A 17,912-nucleotide genomic window follows, 5' to 3' on the forward strand; every position below is an offset into this window, starting at 1 on the left:
CTTCAGATTACCTTAGGGAGAACACACAGCAGCTAGAGATTCTCTTGTGAAAAAGAAAGTATCCAAAGCTCTGAGCCTCCTGCAACTGGTGTGTGCTTGAAAACTTGTAGATTATCTCTCTGCTTCTAGAATATGTTCTGTACAATGCACAAGCAGTCTCCCAACGTTTGCCCGTAGCACACATCTTTGTCAAGAACATTTAACACAATGTTTGTATAGGACACCTTCAGGACGTTTCGTACTGTCTTGGATTCTTAGTGCTAGAGATGTCTCAGTAAGTACTAAGTAAGTGTGTATTTGCCAAATACTTCAGGTGGGAAGTGTATTCCATAATTTACTCTAGCAATAGGCAACACCTGACGGAGGAGGGGCGTGCTGAGGCTGGCGGGTAAACGCCCATGTGTAGTTCCTGCTCTGGACGCCCAGTGCCGCTGCCGGGCAGTGAGAAACCTGTGAGCACCAGCCAGATGCTGCACGGCTGACGTTAGCTGAGAGCCCAGCCGAAATATCCTGCTTGCTCTGGAATACACCCCAGTTCTAAGGCTTTCTAAGGGATCTGCCGCATCAAGAACCGTCTGGAACTTCCAAGAGCACACGACAGAATTGGGAATGTGAAGGAGGAAGAAGGTCACCCAGGCTGTAACTGCCTGCTGATGCAGTACACCGTTCCTGGGGAATATGGAGTCAGGCAGAGCCCGTTGGCTGGTAAGCATCGGCTTAGTACCGCGAGAAAGAAATGTTTACGTTTAACAGAGTGATTGGGGAAGCATGAACTGGACTGAATGCAGAGAGGAGGCTGGTTTGTCTCTCAGTAAACCACAAATAGGATATATACCAGTAGTATTTGTCATATAAAGGAGAGCCAGGAGGTGCGGAATGATTCTCCCGACTTTCATCACTTTTGCATCCAGCTGAGGAGCTCAGGGCAGAAGCTCTGCGGGAGCGCTGGGGATTGAGTGCCAGAAGAGTAAGAAGAAATTCGTCCTGAGAGCTGGCTGGGAAGGATAGTGTGGCTCCCTCCTTGCACTCGGCCATGGAAAGCACACTGGTTCTGGAAAGCATCTGTGCTTTCATTCTGAGGGAATGTTCCTCCCGAGCCACAGGGCGTGCCAGAGAAGGCGGTTCTCACAGCTGCGGGGCAGTGGCTCCAGGGATGGTGCAGAAGTTTTTATCGGGGAGAGCCAAACATGACGTGGGAACAGTGAGCTTTCACTCGCATGATCTGAATTCCCAGACTGAAGACCAGGCAGGGGATTTTGAAACTGAAATTGCTCAGAATGCAGAAATGCGGGAAGAATTCTATTTTTAGGAATTAAACGTGGAGACCCAACGTCCTTAAACGTGGAGACCCAACAGGAAATGAGTAAAATATGTTGCCGTAGCTCTTTCCTAGATTTAAGGTGTGAGTCTTTTAAAGAAGAACTAGGTTTTGTTTATTTTAAACAACGTTCTTAGGGTAAAGGAATTATCACTAAACAAAAAATCAAGAAAGCCTGCAACATCACTATGTGTTTAAGGAGATAAGCAAATTCTCTGACAAATTTATGCAGATTATGTAATATTATGGCTATGGTTCTTTAGTCTGTCCTACACACATTGTACCTTCACCTGGCAGCACAGTTACTTCTTGCTTTTCCTGTGAGGCTTTTCCATACACACTCATTTTATTGTTGTAACTCAATGGAAGACGGAGTCATTAGCTATCCAATGAATAAGTGATTTACTTCATTTTATGTTTCTCTACAATCTGAAAGAGTGTGACCTTCAATCTAAGGGCAACAACTTCTGATATACAAAGATATTATTGAAGCTAAGAGTTCTGTTAAGGATCGTTGTTCCTTTTAAACCCTTCTACACCTGAAGCTGAAGGATAATGTCCCTCTTCAGAAATGAAGTGAAATATTCTCCACCTGGATTTGTTCTCTGCCTTAGTGGAGCCAAGGATTTACAGTAAAGCAAGGTTACAGGTCCACCTTCCTCTCTCTGAGGTTCCAAGGACTGCGTAGGAGCACTGGTGAGGGCACAAGCAAATGGATACCAGGTGCCACTGTTATTTCTCCATGACGTGAATGAGGAACCGCATTCCCAACCAACTTCATCTACTGATGTACTTAACCTATAGTTGTTTTTACAACAAGCTTCTGTGTTGCTGATAACGATAGAAACCAGAGAGAAAGACACATCCAAGGAAGGAAGGAAGACTTGGTCTCAAGGGCAGCTATGTGCATCATCGGTACCTTGTATGTGTCCTGGCCAGATCTTGCCCAGAGTCTGCAAGAGTAGTCGTGACGTAACGCGATCTTCAGGGCTGGCGATGTGTGCCCTGGGGACTTTATCTCTTATCTGGCACGCTTCCCACCTCCCTCCTCCACTTCCTTGTATTTATTCCTCCCAGATCCTCCCAAAGAGGCGAATTATACCTTTCCCTGAGAATGATCCTGCCTCTAATCATCCCATAATAAATTCTGAAGATTCCTACACACACCTCCAACATCTCATAATCATTTTGTTGTTTCTTACGACATCCTTTCTGACAATCCATGTTAATGTCCTTTCCTTTCCGTGTCTGGTAGAACCTCTTGGAATCTACACTTGGATAGCTCCTTTAATGGCCCATCAACCAGTATCCTAAGGTTCGTGGTCTTTGTCATTGTCACTGGTCGTTAAAGTTTGTGTCTCTAGGTGTTTAATTTTCTTGCCCTTTGTATTAAATAGCCTTAAATAACCTTACACAAGTGCAGGAGTTCAGGTTTGATCTCTGAGCACAACGTCCTTGCAGGTATTTCTAAATCGTGTGGTAATGTCAGAGGAGAAAGGGAGATACATCTCCAAAATGTGAAAGCAGGTTACAGAATTTTTACGTTTGTGTACGGCTGGGGACATTTTTCATGAACGTGTGAGTTCTGGGTTTTGTGGTGACACACCTTGGCGTGGGAGCAAGGGAAGGTTCACGGCCAACTCACGGAGAAAGACGCTTTTCACACAGCAAAGCATGGGAATCCTGTGTTGTCTGGGCAAAGTGTGACACACAAAGTGACGTGAACAACGTTAGGATGACATGTCATTTTAGTAACATTTTAGTGAAATTGCGAGATAGAGTGATGGTGAATCATTTACTTCCTAGACCTTTCCCTATAAGCTCTCTGGCACCAGCTCTCCTATTCAACAGTTTCCCTGACATTAGCATGCCCCACTTGCTGATTGTCCTGTGCTGATTAACATGAGACAAAGAAGGCAAACACCACTATTCATCCCGTGGAAGTGACATCTTTTCGCAATCCCTCTACAGCACAGAGGAAAACTGAAAGCTGTATTTGAAGAGTTCGCGGTGGTGGGCTGGAAAATGATACCCAAAATGTTGTCACTCTGTATGGAGAGCAAGACTTCTTCAAATACAGCAAACACTACAACTTTTGGCTTCTGTTGGTAAGAAGAGTGGAGATTCAAGCAGCAAACATGAGATCAGCAGCTCTGTCCCGAGTGCAAAGAATATATTCCCCCTTGAAACGCTGGGTGGGGGTGTTGGCCACGGACCGGCAGATTCTTCTCTGCACCGGCTTTTCAGACACAGGGAGACAGAAAAACCGTGTGAGCTGCTGGAAGGGCGGCGGGGCACGGAGCCGGGGGGGTTTCAGGCTTCATGATTCCTGACAAACATCGCTCTGCCTTCCTTTAAAATACGGGGAACAACGGCTGATGCCCGGAAAGGAGGGCTTATTTGGAGAGTCATGGCGTTTGGGAGACAGAGCAGAGGCACTGAGAGGCAAGTGGTCTTGTTTGTTCTGTGCATTTGCGTGTGTCAGAGCGGGGCCGAAACCCTCCGCTATTCTCTGGCGGAGGAAATGGAGAGGGACTCCTTTGTCGCCAATATCGCAAAGGATCTGGGCGTTTCTCCGAGCCAACTCGCGTCTCGCAATGCCCGTGTTGTGTCCGAGGGGAACGAGCAGTATTTCCGCCTCAATCTAAACACCGGAGTCCTGACGGTAAAGAATACGCTGGACCGAGAGGCGATCTGTCCGCAGAGCGATATCTGCACACTCTTCTTTAAGATATTATTTGAAAGTCCGGTGCAGCTGATCCGAGGGGAGGTGGAGGTTCGTGACGTGAACGACAACTCTCCCGTATTCCCGGAGAAGGAAATGGTTTTGGAAATTCTGGAAACAACATCCCCCGGGACTCGTTTCCCCCTAGAAACCGCCCAGGACATGGACGTGGGGAGCAACGGCCTGCAGAACTACAGCCTCGGGTCCAATTCACATTTCTCCCTCGCTCTCGGAACAGGGAAAGATGGAGCTAAATACGCGGAACTCGTCCTACAGAGGCAGCTGGACCGCGAACAGCAGGGGGAGGTGAATTTACTCCTCTCCGCCATCGACGGGGGCTCGCCGCCCAGGTCAGGCACGGCTCAGGTCCGGATCGTTGTGCTGGATGCCAACGACAATATTCCGGTCTTCTCCCGGGAGGTCTACGAGGTCCGCGTGGCTGAAAACAGCCCCCCAGAGCAGCTGGTGGTTAGGGTCGCGGCCGCGGATCCCGACGAAGGGTCCTACGGCAGAGTGCGGTATGCCTTCACCCAGACATCGGAGCGGTCCCGCCAGCTCTTCGAGCTGAACGCTGCCACCGGAGAGATCCGGGTCTCGGGCAACCTGGATTTCGAAGAAACAAAAAAACACAAGTTGGTGGTGAGAGCCACCGATGGAGGAGGGCTGTCTGCACATTGCAAAGTGCATGTGGAGGTGCTGGACGTGAACGACAACGCCCCGGAGATAGCGCTCACCTCCCTCACTGCCTCTATCCCTGAGGATGCCCCGCCCCGAACCGTGGTGGCCCTGTTCAGCGTGCGGGACCGGGACTCGGGAGACAACGGTAGGACGGAGTGCGCGATCGATGTCGATTTGCCCTTCAGTCTCACCCCCACTTTCGACAATTACTACGAGCTGCGCACAAACGCGGCCCTGGACAGGGAAAGGACGGCGGAGTACAACATCACCATCACAGCCATAGACTGGGGCAGATCTCGGCTGAGTTCTCGGGAAAGAATCTTCGTGCAGATATCCGATGTGAACGACAATCCCCCGGAGTTCACACAGGACGTTTATACCATATCAGTGAACGAGAACAACAACCCCATGCTCCGGATCGGCAACGTAAATGCCACGGACGCCGATGCGGGTAAAAACTCCCGTGTGAGCTACGCTCTGGTGCGAGAGGACAAAGAGCATCCCGACGTGTCGATCAACTCTGAAAATGGGGACGTTTACATCCTCCGCCCACTAGACTACGAAGAGGTGCGCGCCATCGAGGTGACCGTGCGCGCCGCTGACGGGGGCTCGCCGGCGCTCAGCGCCGAGGCGCTGCTGCGGATGCTGGTGCGGGACGAGAACGACAACGCGCCCGTCGTGCTGCACCCACCTCCCGACGGCAGCGCGGCAGCGGGCGAGTTGGTGCCGCGCTGGGCGCAAGCAGGTTACCTGGTGGCCAAGGTGGTGGCGGTGGACGCGGACGCGGGGCAAAACGCGTGGCTGTCCTACGAGCTGGCCAAGGCGACGGAGCCGGGGCTGTTCCGCGTGGGACTGCACAACGGCGAGGTGCGCACGGCGCGGGCCGTGACCGAGCGCGACGCGCCCAGGCACAGGCTCGTCGTGCTGGTGCGAGACCGCGGGCAGCCACCGCGCTCCTCCACTGCCACCCTCACCATCACCCTGGTGGACGGCTTCTCTGAAGCCCACTTGCGTGTGAGCGAAGAGGCGCCGGCCACCGATCCCGACGGGAGGCTCACCCTGTACCTCATCATCTGCTTGTCCTGCGTGTCCGCGCTGTTCCTGGCCACTGCAGCGGCCGCCGTGGTTGTGAGGTTGCGGCGGGCCAGGCAGAGCATGGCGGGGCCCTTGCCCACTTTCCCGAAATCTGCCGCTGAGAGCAGCGCTGGCTCTTTGCCCCGTAGCTATGTATACGATGTCTGCTTCGCCGCCGGGACCGTCAACAGCGAGTTCCACTTCCTTAGGCCCCTCTTCCCCTGCTTCCCAGATGGGCTGCCCCACGGCCCGGGCGACCAGCGGAGCTCGGTGTGCTCGGCCAACCTCGGGGAAGAAGCCGACTGGGCTGCACAGGTGAGGGACCTGCGCGGGCCGAGGTGACGGGTGGGGGGGGGGGAGGGCGGGGAGGGAGCAGAGGGGTCGGGAATCATCCCTGAATGTAGAAGTGGGGCAGTAGGGAGCAGCAAAGTGGCGGAGCTGGTCCTGAAAGAGTCGCCGGAAAGATAGGAGTGGGTGGTGGTAGTGTCAGAGCCGCCGCCGCGCGCTCGGCTGCTCCCCAAATGCGGTCTAACCGCGGCTCTGCATTCGGCTTCATGCCCTGGTCATTTGTGTGAGATTAAGTCTGTGGTGTCATCCCAAGGGGGGGGGGGGGGGGGGGGGGGGCAGCTGGACCATGAGAAGATGTGAACCAGGAGGATGGATGCGGGAGCCACACAGTGGGTCCTGCCCACGTCTTGTGTAGAGTCTGTAGGGGCCGGGTGCAGGAACGACACCACTCCCGGAGACACTATCTCTGGTGTCGTGGTATCCGTGTTCATTGGTAGCAACAGGGTCTACGGGGGCAGAGGTGGGTCGGGGTGTCACCCTTCTGATGGCGTCCCCTGCACTGTTATCAAGAGCTGGTGCACGGCGCTGGCAGGTGCTGCTTACTGGGATAGTGGTGCTGAAGCCAAGCTGTCTCACAATCTGCCGTGGTCCACGGAGCTATATATCATGAAAATCCGGTATATTTTTGTGGCCTTTGTTAACAAAAGCCATCAAAACAATTATTGGCCATAAAAAAAAAAAAAAAAATTGCCCATCAAAATATGGAGATCGGGGCTTTACAAGGCAACCTCTTTGTCCCTTCCTGGCCCAGTCGGGTGCTCTCCGACAGTACCAGTATCTCACTTCACGGTGCTGTGAACTTATAATGAGTCTTATCTAAGGCGTTTAACGTCCGTCTGTTCAAACAATATGGGGGAGACCAATAATGATTATCGAAACAGCTCCTCCTCTCCTCATTCTCACATTGAGTCCAAGTTGCCTCTAAAGGTGGGGTTATTTGTGTCTGATGCCCATCTAAAACTTCACGTGAGTCTGCAAAATGGACATATATGAGAAAGGAGACCCACAACCACCTTTTTATGGTCACTCCGTAACGTCTTCAAATTTAATAACCACTGATGACTTGGCCTCACATTACCACAGGTTCTCAGAACTGCCATGGCAGTGGCATTAAGAGGACACAAAGACCCACCACGAAATATCAACATTAAATCACGTTTTCTGTTTGCGAGAAACAGGTTTGGAGCTCTTCCTGTTTTAAATCCTCTTCTGCCTCCCCCATTCCCCCCCCCTCCCCCAAATTAATAAAAACTTTCCAGTGGTGACTTTTTGTTGTCCATATAGGAGGACGCTTTAGGGCTTTTATTTTACCTCGTTCAGGTCAGAGACCTGACTCCCATCCTTCCTCCCTCTTTGACTCACGCACTGGTTTAAGACAAGCCCTCTAAGCGTCTCGCTGACAGCTGCTTACCCTCGACGTCCAAATATCAACACTCCATTCTGCTCTTCGCAGGGTCGAGTTCCCCTCTCTGAAGGCACGGGTCCCAGGCCAGCAGAGGAAAATGCCAGTTCTGATCAAAATCCTTGGCTCACCAATCAGTAAGTGAGGAGAAAGACAAACATCTTGGTCCTCACTGGCTAACGTCCTCACAGGGAAAGGAGAGCAGAGAGACGGAACATGCACCAAAAAAGTACCAGTGAGGTACAAGTCCTCTGTGAGACAGCAAGGACTCTCATCTTAAACAGTATTTTGTTCATATAGGTATTTTGAAATTGTGATAAGGATGGAGGAGGACTATGTTGCATGCTGATTACACTGAGACTTGATGTATGCTTGTGAGAGAGTGCTATTTCTCCTGAATGTTAAGGGAAACATGAAAACAGAAACATGTTCAAGATATGCTTTTCCTACATCAGCTTTTCTGTATTATTTGTTATTGTGAAGAGGGCTCCTTCATAACGTTTTGGTTTTCTGCTACTTGTTGAATGCCAGGTCATACAGCTATTAAATTAAATGAGGCTTGCAAGGGAGTTTTTAATAACAAACATAAGGAAATTACTTTCGAAGTGGCTGACATTGGCACACTGTAATCGATCATGAGTTTACACGTTGTCCATGAAGTAGAGTGGTCTTTGAGCACTGTATTCCCTTTCTAAATTTGTTTCGTTTTCTTTCATAATAAAGCCGAAATCAACAGTTAAAGAGCGTTTCAGGATTATCGAATATAAGGTAGTAGAGAATTAAAAATACTGTTTGTGTTTTAACAGTAAAACGTTAACAATAATCTGAAGGCACTCTAGAATATAGAAAGTCAAGGAGCATTCCGTTTTCCTTTACTTTCACTAATCGGTATTAAAATATAAAGTAAGGTAGTATTTCCTGTCACTCACACGTTTAAAAGAATAAAACTCCTGATGACAAAATAAACAATAAAAGGTACCTGTAAATCCCTCGTGTGAGTGTGCTATCTCAAAGACCACTTGTCACAGTAATCGCCTAGGTAATACCCACCCCAAGAGTTGTATTTTGAGAATAAATCCATGCATTAGAAGTGGGTATTTTACAAGGCAAATCAGAACATCTTGGGAAGAGGGTGTTCTTCTGCCAGAGCAGGGTGGGGTGGGTTTGTCTGAGTCGTGCTAAGATCGGTGAGAAAAGAGAGATGCTGCCCGAGCCCCTTTGCAAGGGCTTCTGGCCTGACAGGTTGTGAATCGGGAACAATTTCAATCCATTCGAGAAAACAGTCCAAAAACTAATAAAGGGAACCATCTAGCGATCACTGGCAAGGTTAATGGACCGGCTCATTCTGGATGCTGTACACAGCTTTTTAGCTAAAGGGCCTGAAAATCACTTATTCAGTATGCACAAAAAATCGGAGCCATTTTAGGGAAGGACACTAGGAAAAAGCAGCCTCAGATAGATCTCATTTTCAGATAAAAGGCAAAAAGAAGCATTGCTTATTCGAACTTTTAACAGAATAGTACTGGGAGTTAAAGATAGTTTCAGAGCAAGAAATCGAGCAGTTTGTCTCTTGTTTTTGCGGTTTTGCAGAGATCTCCGTGTACTTTCGCACGCCGGCCGCCTGGTGCCGCTGCTGACCGCAGAGGCTCTGCGTAGCTCCCGGCTCCACGACCCTTGGGCTCGACCAGCCGGGGCTGCTCCGCTCGGGGGTCGGCGGGATAGACCAACACCTCCATTCTGCTCACGGAGGGGGAAGGAAGGTTAGCCGAGAGGGAAATGGAGCTGAGAAAGAGGGAGGAACCGCTTCCAGGGCGAGCGTTGTTTGTAATACTGCTTCTCTGCGTGTCGGGGGGGAGAGCAGAAACCGCCCGGTACTCTGTGCCCGAAGAGGCGGCGAGGGGCTCCCTTGTGGGAAATATAGTTAAGGATTTGGGACTGACCGCTGAGGAATTGTCGACTCGACAGGTTCGACTCGTTCCTGTAGGAGAAAAACAGTATTTTCAACTGGATCAGCACACCGGGGATTTGTTTGTGCGAGAACAGATGGATCGGGAGGAGCTGTGCGGGCAGAGCGAGCCCTGCCTGGTACGTTTCGATGTATTGTTGGAGGGTCCACTGCAGTCCTTCCGCGCCGAGGTAAGCCTCACAGACATTAATGATCATGCTCCCGTGTTCTTAAATAAAGAGATAATTTTAAAGATCTCGGAAACTACAAAGCCGAAAGCTCGTTTTTTACTGGAAAGCGCTCAGGATCCAGATGTGGGGAACAACAGTGTTCACCATTACAACATCAGCTCGAACGGTTATTTCCATATCTACACTCGGCAGCGTAGTGACGGCAGAAGGCACGCTGAGCTGGTGTTGGACAGAGAGCTAGACCGGGAAAAGCAGGCAGAAGTGGTTTTTAGCATCACGGCTGTGGATGGTGGGTTTCCACCGCGCTCTGGTACAGCCGTTATCCGCGTGGTAGTCCTGGATGCAAATGACAACATTCCAGTATTTACGCAGAATCTGTATAAGGTCCGAGTATTAGAAAATAGCTCCGAGGATACCTTGGTGGCAGTCGTGTCTGCTAAAGATTTAGACTCAGGAATGAACGGGGAAATAGCCTATTCCATAGTTCAAAATTCAGAGGATAATCGAGAGACATTTAAAATAAATTCAGAGACAGGGCAGATTCGACTCAAAAAAACACTGGATTATGAAGAAATAAAGACCTACGAGATAGACGTCCAGGCCACGGATGGAGGAGGCCTGTCTGCGAACTGCAAGGTGGAGGTGGGGGTGCAGGACGTGAACGACAACGCCCCCGAGGTAACAATCACCTCCCTCACCAGCAGCCTCTCCGAAGCAGCCCCGCTGAACACGGTGGTGGCCCTCTTCAGCGTGCGGGACCGGGACTCAGGGGACAACGGCAGGACGAGCTGCGAGCTGCTGGGCGAGCAGCCCTTCAGCATTTTGCCGCTGGTGGGTGAAGCGTACGCGCTAGTGACATTGGAGGCGTTGGACCGAGAGAAGGTGTCGGGGTACAACGTGACGGTGCGGGCCAGTGACGCGGGTACTCCTGAACTCTCAACATCGAAGACGCTGGTGGTGCGGCTCTCGGACGTGAACGATAACGCGCCCACCTTCTCCCAGGCCATTTACAACATGGTGCTACGTGAAAACAAGCCCGCTGGGACGATCCTGGGCCGCCTTAATGCCACAGACGCCGACGCGGGTGAAAACGCCCTTGTGAGCTACATGCTGGTGCTGACTCCACTGGAGGTCTCCGCTGCGCGGTCCTTCTTGTCGGTGGAGGCCGAGAGCGGCATAGTGCGGGCTCTGCATCCAGTGGACTACGAAGAGGTGCACGCCTTCGAGGTGACCGTGCGCGCCGCTGACGGGGGCTCGCCGGCGCTCAGCGCCGAGGCGCTGCTGCGGGTGCTGGTGCGGGACGAGAACGACAACGCGCCCGTCGTGCTGCACCCACCTCCCGACGGCAGCGCGGCAGCGGGCGAGTTGGTGCCGCGCTGGGCGCAGGCAGGTTACCTGGTGGCCAAGGTGGTGGCGGTGGACGCGGACGCGGGGCAGAACGCGTGGCTGTCCTACGAGCTGGCCAAGGCGACGGAGCCGGGGCTGTTCCGCGTGGGGCTGCACAGCGGTGAGGTGCGCACGGCGCGGGCCGTGACCGAGCGCGACGCGCCCAGGCACAGGCTCGTCGTGTTGGTGCGAGACCGCGGGCAGCCACCGCGCTCCTCCACTGCCACCCTCACCATCACCCTGGTGGACGGCTTCTCTGAAGCCTTCCTGCAGCTTTCGCAGGCGCATGCGGGAAGCCCGCAGCAGGAAGAGGGCGACCACGACCTTCTTACTACCTACCTCATCGCCTCCCTCTGCTGCATCTCCTCACTCCTCCTTGTAGTCATCGCAGCCTTTTCGGGGACCACGCTGTGCAAGGGTCGCCTCTGCCCGGCGCTCCCGAACTCCTCTGCTCGCAGCTCTGCTGACAGCGACTTGACTGCCGACGCCAGGGACATGGCCGGCAGGGGACATCTGTGGCCGGGCTACCACTACGAGATGTATTTGACCAACGACTCGGGACAGAGTGACTTCAAGTTCCTGAGGCCCGTCCTGCCGAGTCCTCAGAGTCCACCAGGCTGCGCGGAGGCTGGCAAGGGCAATATGCTTGAGTGCAGCCCGCAGCGCGCTGGCCAGAAGAGACCTGAGCAGGGGACAGCAGCCCCTCCGTCGCTCTAACTGCCTGCCTGCTCTCCTCAAGCCCGGGCGGTTGCAGCGCGCATGCCTGCACGGTAGAGCAGGAGGTGCCTTTGTGCTTGCACCTGTCTGGGAGCGTTTCCCATGTCTCGTCCCCACCATGCGATCTCGAGTAGATGTAGTGATGTGCTGTTTTTCTGCGTGCACAATACCTGATAGGGAGATCCACGCGGAGGCCCCTTCCTGGTTTCTCAGAGCAGAGAAGGCGGACAGGTGCCTCCGGAAAAAGCCTCCGCCTCGCTGTGCGGGGTTGAAAGGCCTTCTCCTAGTCTTCGGGCTTTGTGTTTGTCCTTGTCCTTCTCCTTGGCCCTCGGAATTGTGTTTGTCGTTGTGTTACGGTTGGGTTTGTGGCAGGGTGCCGAGGTTGGCATCATGGCGGGCTCTCGCAGATTGTAGAGGGCGGAGAGGCTGCGGAGCTGCGGGCGCTACCGGTGCGTTTGCGTCAAGCTCGGCGTTTTCTCCCGCTGCAGGCTTTGCCTTTGCTTTTGAGTGTGTGCGGCGGGCAGCGGGACATGTGCACATGTGCCCGATGGAGCGTGGCTGCAAGAGGCAGCGGCCAGGACCGCGTCCCGACCAGGAGCAGTCCACAAGGAGAGGTGAAAAGTCTTTCACTTGGGGAGAAAGAATCCCTTGTTCCATGAAAGCTGCCTGGTGGAAAAGGCCCAGGGGTCCCGATGGACACCAAGAGGAACCTGAGGCAGCATCATGCCCTTGTCATAAAGAAGGCTAATGATATCTCACGTTGCATCAGTGGAGTATCTCAAACAGGTTAGGGAAAATCGTCCTTCCCATCTGATCACCACTGATGAGGCAAGACCCTGCCTAGTGTTTCAGAGATGAAAGGGATCTAGCTCATGACACTTACCCTTGTTTCCTGGAGATTAAAACTGCACTTGTAATTGTCCTAGCAAATGACCCTCTAAGAAGTCAGATGAATGATTTTCTTCACCCCCCAAGAGAAAATTAAATTAAATTAAATTAAAGAAATTAAAGTTTCCTCCCTTCAGGAAATATGTTCCATCTCGGGAGTAGCTTTTCTGAAATGCTTCATAAGTAGAGTTTGGCTCTTTATATTGGCTCTTTAAGTTCTTTGTCTTGCTAAAGAGTTTCGTTCCTTAAATTCTTTGTCCTGCTTGTTAGGGAGCAAGTGGACCTCATCCTGTCCTTTTTCTGGGATGTAACACAAGGGTGAAATTGGGCAACAGTCATTCTCATGGTAATGCCCCTTGGCCATCCTTCCTTAAAAGCAAAGCGAGTCACGCTCATGTAATGCACTTTAGCCTTGTCCCCATGTCAGCAGGGAAAGGATGGTGTGAGTCCTGTGTTTCCATGCAGCACAAGTACTGCTCTCTTTCTTGGCTGGTTCCTGGATCTCTGTGTCTGAGATGCATGGGCCGTGTACACATTTGTGATGTGTGCTTCTCCAGTTTGGCCAGCAAGAGAGATGCTTAGACAGAGTGCTATCACCTCCAGAGGACAGAAAAAAAAAGTGCACAATTAGATATAACTGTGGTTTAGAAAAGGTGGGTTGGCTGTCTCCTGGAGATTTCCTCAAAGCTCTAGAAGCACTCATGATACTGGGAATGATGGTAACTATAAAGCACTCTGAACTTCTGTTTGCCTGGATTCTAAGGTAAATGAACAACGACTCTGTCCCTAGACAAACTTAAATACGGTCTGCCAATTTTATTCCATCATTTTTCTTCCCACTTCCTGTAGATATTCCATGAGACTAGGGTGCAGTCATGACATGATTTTTCATGGGTTTAGTTCCATGGTTTTAGAAAGCCTTCAGTCTCCTTTTTCCATTTCTCATTTCCTGCAAGAGCTGTGTTGGAGCATTGTATTACCTATTCCCCTGAAGAAGGACTTAGAGCTTAGCAAGAGAAACAGGTTGCTAGAACATTGGTGGTATGGCAGTGAACATTTGGAAAAGCTCACGCAGCTTTCACTGCAGTCATATGCTGAATCACGGCCACGCAGGACACGCTTTCCTGTAAAGGTGAAATGAAAAGAACACCCGAACGCTATTCCAGCCACAAAAAGCCTGCTGCTGTTGAGAGAGTCCTTGTAGCCGTATAGTTTGCAGGCAAGCTTTGAACACGCCGGCGTTTGTGAAAGGCTGCGAGTCGGCGGCCAGGAGCGCGTCCCGTCCCGGAGCAGTCCCGCCGCAGGCCGCAGGGTGGTGCTCGTGGCCAAGGCGGCGGCGAGCGGCTGCGAGCGGGGAGGCGGCCGAGCCCAGCGCAGCGCAGCGCAGCGCAGCCGGGAGGCGGCGGCGAGCGGTCGTCCGCGCCGTCCTCCGCAGCAGCCGCTGCCGGTCCCGGAGTGCCGCGCTGCGGGCCGCCAGCCGAGCTCGGCGAGAGGGAGAGAGGGAGGCCGCGAGGGAGGGCGCCCGCCCTTGGCGCCGCGCTGCTGCCGGGCGCCGCTTCCCGCGGAGGACTGCGGCAGACGGAGGGTGTCCGCCGCCCCGCCATGGCGTCTGCAAGGCAAGTGCTTTGTCTGTGTGCTTTGCTGTGCGTGCCGCGCGTTCGCTGCGAGCCCATCCGCTACTCCGTAGCCGAGGAGGGGGAGAGCGGCTCCGTGGTGGCCAACGTGGCGGAGGACGCGGGGCTGACGCCGGCGCAGCTGTCGGCTCGCCGGGCACGCATTGCCTCCGCGGACGGCCGGCAGCATTTTCGCTTAGAGCGCGCCACCGGCCGCCTCGTCCTGGCGGAGCGGCTCGATCGCGAGGAGATGTGCGGCCGCTCGCTTACCTGCACGCTCGCCTTCGAGCTCCTGCTGGAAAACCCGCTGCAGTTCTTTCGTGTCGAGGTGGCCGTGGAGGACGTCAACGACCACTCGCCGGTCTTTCCCGAGGAACGAGTCACTTTTCAGATCCCGGAAACCAGCGACCCTGGCTCGCGTTTCCCCGTGGAGGCGGCTCAGGACCTGGACGTTGGCAGCAACAGTATCCAGGCTTACACTATCGCTCCCGAGAATGGATATTTTAGTGTCTCTTTCGGGACTCACAGTGACGATGACAAGTTTGTCGACTTGGTGTTAGATCAAACACTAGACAGAGAGGAGCAGCCAGAGCTGCTTTTCAGTCTCATTGCTACAGACGATGGCTCTCCACCTAGGAGCGGGACCACCCAAATCCACATCGTAGTTCTGGATGTAAATGACAACGCTCCTACATTCACACAGAAGTATTACATTGGACGTGTTTTGGAAAATGCCGCAATAGGTTCTGTAATTATCAGCGTAGTTGCAACAGATCCAGACATGGGACTGAATGGTGACATCTCCTATAGGTTCAGTAATGTTCTTGAGGACAGCCAGTCCACATTCACAATTGACAGTATGAGTGGTGAAATTCGAGTTGCAAAAGCCCTGGACTTTGAGACCACACAGAAACATGAGCTCAGTGTGCGAGCAACTGATGGTGGGGGCCTCTCAGCACTTTGCAAGGTGTTGGTGGAGGTGGTGGATGTGAACGACAATGCACCAGAGGTGGTGGTGAGTTCCTTCAGCAGCCCCCTCCCCGAGAACACGGAGCCTGGGACAGTGGTCGCTGTATTTGCAGTGAGGGACCGGGATTCTGGTGTGAATGGGGAGATCAGCTGTGCCCTTGAAGACCAGCTCTCCTTCTCCCTGAGGCCAGCCTATAAGAATTACTATGAGCTGGTAACCATGAGCACGTTGGATCGGGAGGAGACATCTCAGTACCTTGTGGTCATCACAGCAGCAGACGCAGGATCTCCTCCTCTCACCACTACCCAAACCTTCACTGTGGACATCTCCGATGTCAATGACAATGCCCCTGTCTTCAACCAGACATCATACACCATGTATGTGCAAGAGAACAATATCCCTGGAGTGCTTGTTGGGGCTGTCAGTGCAGCGGACTCAGATGCAGGACCCAATGCCAAGGTGACCTATTCCCTGAGGCCTGTGCACCCCACTGAGCGGGACCCCTGCTCCTGCATCTCCGTGAACTCAGAGAACGGACATGTGTTTGTGCTGAGTCCACTGGACTATGAGCAGGTGAGGCAGCTTGAGGTGCTGGTGAGTGCCACCGATGCGGGGTCCCCTCCCCTCAGCACCAACATCACCGTCTGCCTCCTTGTCGTGGACGAGAACGACAACGCCCCACTGGTGTTGCACCCTGCTCAGGACAGCAGCCCGCCATCCAGTGAGCTGGTGCCAGCGTCAGCTGAGGTGGGGGACCTGGTCACCAAAGTGGTGGCTGTTGATGCGGACTCTGGTCAGAACTCGTGGCTTTCCTTCCACCTGCTGAGGGCCACAGACCCCGGGCTGTTTGCTGTGGGCAGCCAAAATGGGGAGGTGCGTCTGAGGAGGCCAGTGACAGAGAGGGATGCCGTGAAGCAGAAGCTCGAGGTGCTGGTGCGTGACAATGGGCGGCCACCTCTGTCGGCCACTGCAGCACTGAACGTACTCCTGCTCAACGGCCTCTCACAGGATCACCTGCCACAGCAGGAGCTGGCTGTGCAGGATGAAGACAGCTCCCTGACAATCTATTTAATCGTTTCACTGGTCTTTGTCTCCCTCCTCTTCCTCACGTCTGTCGCCGCCTTTGTTGCTTGCAAGGTGTGCAAGAGAAAGGAGCTGAAAGGAGGACATGTGCTGTATGGTACAGGCAACTTGCAGAGCAGTCTGGCTGCTGGGGCTGCTGCTGGGACCCTGCCCCACGCCTATTGCTACGAGATCAACCTCACCACGGGGTCGGGCAACAGTGAGTTCAAGTTCCTCAAGCCCATCCTCCCCAGCCTGCCACCACAGCACTCTGGCACAGGCAGAGGTGTTGGTGACACAGAGGATTTCCCTCCCATCCAGAACTCCATGGCGGATGCAGCCCTGGACATCTCTGGTACACCATCTGTTGGACACTTTAATGGCCTTCCCTTTAACTAGGTCTGAGTCCACGCAGTGAAAGGCTTCATGCCTTGGAGCTGGAAGGGATCTGGCTAAAGATAGTCAGTCTTGTTTTCTGGAGATGAAATCTGCATTTGTAATTGGCTTCACAAAAGACCCTCTAATACCAAGTCAGATGTATTGTTTTCTTCACCCCCCCAAAAAAGTTTAGAAATTATATGTATATATATGAGAGAACTAAGGCCTTTCTTCTCAGGCAACGATATATTCCAGGTCTGGTATTGGTGCTTTGTGAGGAATGTGAGATTCAGTCTCTCTGGCTAAATGCTTGTCATTAGGAAAAATCTTGACAAGCACCCTGTCGTAGTCTATGTGATGAAACACAATGGTGAGTCTGGGCAGTTTACAGTGCAGTATAGCCCTCATCTTGTTTGCTGGGAAGAGAGGTTTTAGCCCTGTGTATCACTGCAGTGGAAGTGCTTCTCTCTTTCTTTGCTGAGTCCTGGATCTCTCTGTATGAGTCACGTCAGCACCATGTGGTTTTGCACTGTGTGGTCTTCCACCTCGGTTGGCATGAACCATGTATTTTACTGGGTTGCACCATCCCATCTTCTGCAGGACACAGCAAAAATGTGCCGACCCAGACTTTACAGTGGTCCATGTTCTTGGGAGTGACTCAGAACTGTAGCAGGACTACCAATTCCAACATAGACAGTACTTAAACATAGCTATGACCCTGACCATTGTGTTTGGGTGGATGGCAAGGCATCTTGATACATTGCCTCAGAGGACCTGTGTCTACAAGGCAGAAGAAAGATAGGCTTTAAAAAGGAATATCCTTTTTTGTGTCATTATTTTCATTCTTGCTTGAAGGGGTTCCTCAATGAAAGGGAAGTGCTCTCATGGTCTGGTTTTCCAGGTTTTTGTAAGAATGCTTGCATCTTCCTTTTCTATTCCCTTTCTCCTTTGGCTGTGTATTTTAATATTGTCTTATGAATTCCCCTTAAGAAGGGCTGATACTCAACCTATAACGATGGGTAGTTGGAAAGATCGTGATATGGGACTAGATTCATAAACACCCTTATGTTCTGTTGTGCTGCATTATACACTGAATTATTTTTAGGCTGGTATACCCTTGTCTGTAAAAGTGAAATGGAATGAATTCCCAAGTGCCATTCTGGCAATAAAAAGGATGCTGTTGTCCTGGGTCACTGTCTGTCTGGGTGCTTTTTTAT

The 17,912-nt window shown here is 52.3% G+C and overlaps 2 protein-coding genes across 2 annotated transcripts; both read left to right on the forward strand.

Annotated features, from left to right (window-relative positions):
• Positions 1-370: 370 nt before the first annotated feature.
• Positions 371-8,531, forward strand: LOC106019744 (protocadherin beta-15). Its single transcript, XM_038186548.2, has 2 exons — positions 371-6,110; positions 7,597-8,531. The coding sequence occupies exons 1-2, from the start codon at positions 3,729-3,731 to the stop codon at positions 7,684-7,686; spliced, it is 2,472 nt and encodes an 823-aa protein (XP_038042476.2). The 5' UTR covers positions 371-3,728; the 3' UTR covers positions 7,687-8,531.
• Positions 8,532-8,677: 146 nt separating this feature from the next.
• LOC119718390 (uncharacterized) lies at positions 8,678-17,885 on the forward strand. The gene is made up of 3 exons (XM_072023432.1): positions 8,678-11,777; positions 12,907-12,979; positions 13,924-17,885. Exons 1-3 carry the CDS (start codon positions 9,322-9,324, stop codon positions 16,714-16,716), a joined length of 5,322 nt encoding a protein of 1,773 aa, XP_071879533.1. The 5' UTR covers positions 8,678-9,321; the 3' UTR covers positions 16,717-17,885.
• The last annotated feature ends 27 nt before the right edge of the window (positions 17,886-17,912 follow it).

This window comes from Anas platyrhynchos, chromosome 14 (assembly GCF_047663525.1).
Source record: "Anas platyrhynchos isolate ZD024472 breed Pekin duck chromosome 14, IASCAAS_PekinDuck_T2T, whole genome shotgun sequence".
In the NCBI taxonomy this organism is placed as follows: Eukaryota; Metazoa; Chordata; class Aves; order Anseriformes; family Anatidae; genus Anas; species Anas platyrhynchos.

Bases quoted from the DNA above. Each gene is read 5' to 3' on its own strand.
- LOC106019744 (XM_038186548.2), top strand. From the start codon at position 3,729: ATGGCGTTTGGGAGACAGAGCAGAGGCACTGAGAGGCAAGTGGTCTTG. The intron at 6,111-7,596 runs GTGAGGGACCTG...TGCTCTTCGCAG, and splicing joins AAGCCGACTGGGCTGCACAG to GGTCGAGTTCCCCTCTCTGA.
- LOC119718390 (XM_072023432.1), top strand. From the start codon at position 9,322: ATGGAGCTGAGAAAGAGGGAGGAACCGCTTCCAGGGCGAGCGTTGTTT. The intron at 11,778-12,906 runs GCTCTAACTGCC...GTCTTGCTAAAG, and splicing joins GGGACAGCAGCCCCTCCGTC to AGTTTCGTTCCTTAAATTCT. The intron at 12,980-13,923 runs GTAACACAAGGG...CGTTTGTGAAAG, and splicing joins TCCTGTCCTTTTTCTGGGAT to GCTGCGAGTCGGCGGCCAGG.